Raw genomic sequence first — 6,531 nt, 5'->3', positions numbered from 1 at the left:
GGGCAGATCATGGGGCGTGTGTGTGGTGGTGCCCGAGCTAGGGAGGAGAAGATCTGGATGGGCCCATGAAGTGTGTGGTACAGGGAGTACCAGGGAAACAAAGACAGAATCCCGAGAGGAATCAAAACCACGGCATTAAAGACATTAACTGTGGAGTGAGGAAATCGCAACCCAGACCCAAGTCAGACAGAGAAACCCTCAAGAAATGCAACATTGGGCACAAAGTGGCTCTTTATAAAGGTTTATTTTTCACAGAAGAGAAGAAACACTTTTGAAATCTGAAATACGAATGAAAATGGCTTCACATTACCTCTGGGCTCTGTTCAGAGACTTCTGAGAGGGTCTCCATTATTAAAATAAATAACTCCACGATAGCATGGACAATAAATAAATTGCTATATAAATAAGATTGTCAGTGAGATCTGTGACAGAGTGGAGCATTAGATGGAATATCTAGGAGGAGAGCTGGGGACCCAGGACCTGAGCTCAAATCTGAACCCTGACAGTGCAAAGACCCCAACTAAGGTTTTCTACGTGAGGCTTTGAAAGTTTCTGGGCACTTCAGTAATGGCTTCAGGAAATCATCCAGGGCTTCCAGGAAGACAAGCAGCTTCTCTGAGAACTCATTAAAATCTTCTGCTTCGATATGCACTTCTCTCTTTGAAGAAAGCAGAAATTTCGGTCAGGTATGAAGGAGGTAGAAGGAATGTGACAGGTGTCGTACTCAGCCTGGGCAGTGGGCATCCCAGCCACACTCGGCCTGGACAGCTTACCTGGGATGTGGGCGTGGGCATGGTCAAGGTTTGCAGCAATTCCTGTAGACCAGAGACAAGAGAGGCCAGTCAGCCTTTTGGGGGAAAGCCAGGAACACAACAGGAGCTTCACTAGTAGCTGGGAGGTATCAGTGTCTCCCTGCCAGTGACTGTACATTAGAAAGTACTAGGTGGTAGCTCTGCCCCCAGCTATGGAGGGGTTGGTGGCAGGAGAGGTGGTAGGAATTTGGGGGTGGGGGTGAAAAGTGCTGTTGCTATTTTGGAAAAGGGAAAGACAAGGCCATGCACTCTGACCTGGAATGGGGTTCTTTGGGGTCGTGGAGACCCAGTGCCAGAGAGACCCTCCCCAACCTCACAAACCTCCAGGTAGTCCAGATTTTTACTGATGGATGACACTACATTAGAGACATTGATGAACTTCTCTGAGATGGTCCGGAAGGCAGCCAGGTTAGACTTCAGAAGGGTCTTTTCCTGTAGGACAAAGAGTGCATGAGGGAGGGCTAAGGAGGGGCTGTCCTTCTCCCGGTCTTGTGTGTCATCCCTCCTGCCTCCTTTCCAGAATGCCTTTCCCAGCATCCTCTGTCACCTCCTCCAGCTCTCTACGTGACCACCCTGCCCTGCCCCAGACCAGGAAGGACCCAGCTGCCCCGAGACAACTGAGGTGGTCACAGCACATCGTGGCAAAGCTTAGCCAAGGCATGGCATGTCCTACCTCCTGGCTTCAGATGGGCTGGGGAAGGAGGCTGGGTGAATAGGGAACTTCGTGAACCAGCTAACAAAAGAGCTCAAGGGGAAGGAGGCCAGCTTTGCCACCATAAAATTGTAGAACTCCCATACTTGGAAATAAACATCTACTACACAACCCCCCATGAGGCAATGAGTATGCTGATGGAAGTATTTGCACTGAAGACACCAGACAAAAGATTAAGGCTCAGATGTGACCATCCAGGGGTGCCTGACCCAAATGCACCCAAGTCACCAGCAACACGATGGCAGTCACTTCCAGGGAGACAGGGGGCCCTTGGGTCTGAGCTCTCACCTTCAGCTCTAGCAGCAGATTAAACTCTTCAGGTGTCTGCAGGGGCAAAGAGAGAGAACCGTGAGTGCCTCTGGCCTGAGACTGCCAGGCCATCCCTGCCCATGTCCAGTGTGTCCCCAAGTACTCACAGAGGTAGTGTTCAGCTTATAGTAGATTTCAGAGATGATGTCCCAGTACTTGCAGGAGTCCTGACGTGGGGTACCAGAGGTCCCCGAATGCAGGGACTTGGGGAGGCTGAAGGGAAGGAAGATGAGGAGAAGCTGAAGACAGAAGGATCTCCACATCTTTGAGTTTCTGAAAGCTAACGTGGTCCTCCCTGGCCCTATGGAATCTGAAGTGGTCCGATCTGCTTGCCCTCTTATAGGCCCAATGGAGGGGGTAGGGCAGGGCGGGAAACGGGGTGATGAGGGATGTTCAGAGAAGCCCCAGATGGGCTGATACCCTTTTCTGATAGGGAACCTCCATGACAAACATATCAATGTATTCATCATTCTCTGGAACCCACGATCAGTAAAACTTGAAAAAAACATTCTCAAAGGGTTTCACCTTACCTCACCAAGGAAAATAAGAACCATTGCTCACCGGATAGAGTGGGCAACCTGGCTCTGAGCTCACCTGGGCCTGTTTGTGCCTCTCCCCAGCCAGGATCTGGTCCTGTTGTCCCTTGGACAGCTCTGATTCTCTGCCACCCACCTTTGCTGGCCTCCCCTTCTGAGTGACAGCCAAGATTTTGCCCGGCAACATCATTTCTATGGTTAACCATCTGCATGAAGGCTCAACCACTTAGAAAAGCAGTTCTTAGGAGCCTGGAACACTATGTTACTAGCATGAAGTCCCAATGTTGTCACCTCACAGTTTTGGGACAGTTTCTTTGAGAATCAGGAGTACGGAGCTGAAGGTCCTGTATGTCTGCCCTTCCCTTGGCTTGTGGTTTTACCTGAGATAAATACTATCAACACAATAGGAACATCTGTCCCAATTCTTTGTGTTCCAGGTGAGCAACCAGAGAGTGACAGGCACTGAATACACATACATTTTCAGGGGCATCTGGGTGGCTCAGTCAGTTAAACATCTGACTCTTGATTTCAGCTCAGGTCATGATCTCACGACTTGTGAGATCGAGCCCCTTACTGGGCTCTGTGCTGATACTACTGCGCCTGCTTGGGATTCTCTCTCTCTCTCTCTCTCTCTCCCCAACCCCCGTCCTCTCTGCTCTTCCCCCACTCATGCTTTGTCTCTCTCATAAATAAATTAAATAAATAAATAAATAAATAAATAAATAAATAAATAACAAGACTGGCATGACTATCCCAGTTACCTGATATTAGCGCTGAGGTTAGTAGACTTGAAATTGACAAACAGAACATCTACATTCCAAACCCAACTGTACTTGGGAGCACTTCCCCTGTAACACATCTGGTCTGGACCATCCTTCAGAAAGCTTAGCTTTTCCTTCCTCAGTCTTCCCCGATAGTCCAGGCTAGGGGAGAATGACCCATTTCTAGGCTTTCTCCTTTCCAGGCTTATTATTCTAAACTGTGATTTTCTATCTGTCTCCTCCATTAGACTGAATTTGGGGAGGAGGTCCACTTGGCACAGATGGGCCCCAAGGAGGCCATATCCACAGCATGGGATGGAAAGCTGAGGGTATACAGTGTGAGGCTATGCAGGCCCTGGGGAAGGGATACACAGCTGGGTGAAAAGGAGGCCACACCTCCCTTTATCCGAAGCTCTCTCCTAAGGTGAGCATATGAAACCCGAGAGCACTGCTTGGCCAGCCAGGAGCCCTGTGCTGCCTTCTGTATTGACAAAACCAGATGGTGTGGTTCTGCTACCAGCGGAAGCTTGACTGAGGTCATGGGCGACTAAATCTGACACGGGATATCATAGAGAGGGTGGCAGGGGAGTTTGTCATGATGACTGAGGCCTGGGTCCCTACTGGTGGTGGGCACCCCAGAAAATCCCATGAGGTCTGTGGGGGTGAGTGATGGGAAAGAGATGTGGATGGGCCCACGTTAGATAGGCCCCACAGGCCATGACCTTGAACACTGTGCCCCATTCTGAATAAATCCAGACCACAGGCCTACAGAGATCCATTGGAAGGGGCCCAGAGACCCACCCTGAAAGCCATAAGATCTTTTTTCTGCAGACTGCAATCAGCAGTCCTGGGTTGGCTCTCCTACCTCGGCGCTAGCAGGGCCTCCCTTGTGCCACCCATGGCTGGGCATCCTCAGCTCATTTCCCTTCCTGATTGCAATCAGCCCGGTCTGCAGAGGAGGCTTTTCCTAGGTTGGGGCTGACGCAAATGCCTGGGGTGGAATCATTTTTTTTACAGGGGGCCAGGCCTCTCCCCAGGGGTTGGGCATGTCTGTGGCCTGCGGGAGACCAAGGAGGTTCCTGTGATTTCACCTGAAGCAGTTCCTTTATAGTCAAGGCAAACCTCAAGGGAGACTTCCAAAGGAGGCCCCTGTCTCCTGGTTGCCCTGAGATGTTGTGGAAGCACGGGGAGGGTACTCGGTTGTCCTCCTCAGCTGAGCAGCCCCCCCTTTTTTTTTTTTTTTTTTTTTAATTTTTTTTTCAACGTTTATTTATTTTTGGGACAGAGAGAGACAGAGCATGAACGGCGGAGGAGCAGAGAGAGAGGGAGACACAGAATCGGAAACAGGCTCCAGGCTTTGAGCCATCAGCCCAGAGCCTGACGCGGGCTCGAACTCACGGACCGCGAGATCGTGACCTGGCTGAAGTCGGACGCTTAACCGACTGCGCCACCCAGGCGCCCGAGCAGCCCCCTTTGATGTGCATGTGCTTTGTGGAGTGTGACTCTGTTCCTTGCACAGGACTAAGTGCTGGACTGCACTCAAAGGGCCTCTCCAGGGGGACTGGGCCCAATACCTCCTGCCTCCCTTGTTCTGGCCATCCCTGCTCCTTTCTCTGTCCATCTCAGCCTCTTCCCCTGGCCCCATCACCCTGCCTCAGGGGCCTTCCATTCTATACTCTGGACTAGAAAGACTTTGGATTCTCCCAACCTCCTTTCCCTTTAACCCAGACTACTAGCCCCTTAAGGTTATACCCAGGCAGTCAGCTCAGAGCCTCTAACTCCACCTCCCTAAATCCTTAGGAGCTGACTTTGCCTCCTATTTCACAGGAGACACAGAAACCGTTGTCCTCATCTGCCACCAAACTGGTGGACTCAATCCATGGCACCTTCCCTGCTGGATGGACTGGACCCACCCAAATGGACTTTCCCTGAGGCTTCTGCTCAGGTGAGCATGTGACGCCTGATGCTGGGAGCCCTCCCCGTGTGTATCACCCTCGGCTACCCACTGCACCGGCCCACCATCCAGCTATCAGGCCCATTCTCAGCTCACCTCCAGCACAGAGATCCTCAAGCTTCTCTGCCTGGAAAGATCCTTCTCTGACTCACTTACTCCTCCAGCTGCCCCATCTCTCTTCTTCCCTTCAGAATAAAACTTCACAGCATCTACTACCCTGTCTCATCTTCACTCATTCCTCAGCCCACTGCCACCAGCATCTGCCCTCAGGGCACACTAAAACTGCTCCCCCAGAGGCACCAGTGTCCTCTCTGTCAATAATCCCAGGGACTACATCTTACCTTCACCATAAGGTCCCCTTCTCACCACCCTGCATTACTCCCTAATCTATTACTTTGTGGTGCTCAGCCTCTGGGGTCAGAGAGACCTGCTTGCATTCAGTTGTGGTGACATCACTTCCTAGCTGTGGGAACCAAACCTCTCTGAGCCTCAGTTTCCTCAGCTGTAAAATGGTGATAATAGTAGTACCTGCCCCATAAGCTCATCACGAGGATTAAATGAGTCAACCAGTGAAAAGGACTTACTTAGTGTCCAGCATTTACTAAGTGTCACTCAGGGGAATTTAGCTGTTAGAGTCTTTACCTCCATGTAGTTCTCTGCCTCCCCATCATCTGTGGTCCAGAGATCTCCCCACCCCCCACTGACCACCACAGTGTCCTGACTATTCCTAGCCATTCTCCCCACAGTAGCTAACCTCGGCTTCCCAGAACCCAAACTTTCCAGGACCATACTCCTGAACACCCCACAATTCTTTCGATGCTTCTAGCATGAAGCCTAAACCTCATTCTCCTTTGATAGATTTTGTAAGTATTTTTAAAACTGGAGACAAATACTATAAATGTGGAGACTTACAGTAGCACTACTCAGGGGTTTTCTTTGCTATAATGGAATGCAAAGTCAGGACTTTTAAGGGAGGATTTGCAGGAAATGTTCAGCCTCCCTAGCTTTAAAACCCACTGAGCTTTAAAATTTCCTCAAAAAAATCTCTTTGAATTAAAAAAAATAGAGGCTTCTCTAAGAAATCACACATTTTTGTACACAGGTCCCCAAAACTTTTATATAGAAGGTAACACCAATCCACGGTTGATTAGTCAAGAAGCCCTGTGTCTCTGGGTCAAGGATCCCCAGCCCTGCTTGTGTGGAGTACTTTATTTTTTTTTTCAGTTTTAAGCTCCAAGTCTAATAGGGCGGATGAGAACAAACAGTCCTTTCTAGTCCAGAGAAAGAGCAAACGTTACATGAGAGAGGGCAGATGATAACAGCAGCTCACATTTATTAAGCTCTTGTATTATGAGTTGAGTTTATTTATTTATTTATTTATTTATTTATAGTAGAGGGAGAGGGGAAGAGGGGGAGAGGAGCAGAGTGAGAGAGACAGAGAATCTTA

General features: G+C 49.8%; 1 protein-coding gene across 1 annotated transcript; it reads right to left on the bottom strand.

Annotated features, from left to right (window-relative positions):
* Positions 1 to 236: 236 nt before the first annotated feature.
* On the bottom strand, positions 237 to 2,350 carry LOC147584481 (interleukin-3-like). Its single transcript, XM_086719489.1, has 5 exons — positions 1,941 to 2,350; positions 1,813 to 1,848; positions 1,134 to 1,244; positions 774 to 815; positions 237 to 658 (listed from the first exon to the last, which is right to left on the bottom strand). The coding sequence occupies exons 1-5, from the start codon at positions 2,340 to 2,342 to the stop codon at positions 521 to 523; spliced, it is 729 nt and encodes a 242-aa protein (XP_086575615.1). The 5' UTR covers positions 2,343 to 2,350; the 3' UTR covers positions 237 to 520.
* Positions 2,351 to 6,531: the final 4,181 nt, after the last annotated feature.

The sequence above is a fragment of the Puma concolor genome, chromosome A1, assembly GCF_028749965.1.
Source record: "Puma concolor isolate L17-30 chromosome A1, mPumCon1.1.hap2, whole genome shotgun sequence".
In the NCBI taxonomy this organism is placed as follows: Eukaryota; Metazoa; Chordata; class Mammalia; order Carnivora; family Felidae; genus Puma; species Puma concolor.
The sequence above is the reverse complement of the archived record's forward strand: the minus strand, read 5'-3'. Positions and strand labels throughout refer to the sequence as shown.

Bases quoted from the DNA above. Each gene is read 5' to 3' on its own strand.
- LOC147584481 (XM_086719489.1), bottom strand. From the start codon at position 2,342: ATGTTTTTTTCAAGTTTTACTGATCGTGGGTTCCAGAGAATGATGAAT. The intron at 816-1,133 runs GTTTGTGAGGTT...TCTGGTCTACAG, and splicing joins AAAATCTGGACTACCTGGAG to GAATTGCTGCAAACCTTGAC. The intron at 659-773 runs GTAAGCTGTCCA...CTTTCTTCAAAG, and splicing joins TGCCCACGCCCACATCCCAG to AGAGAAGTGCATATCGAAGC.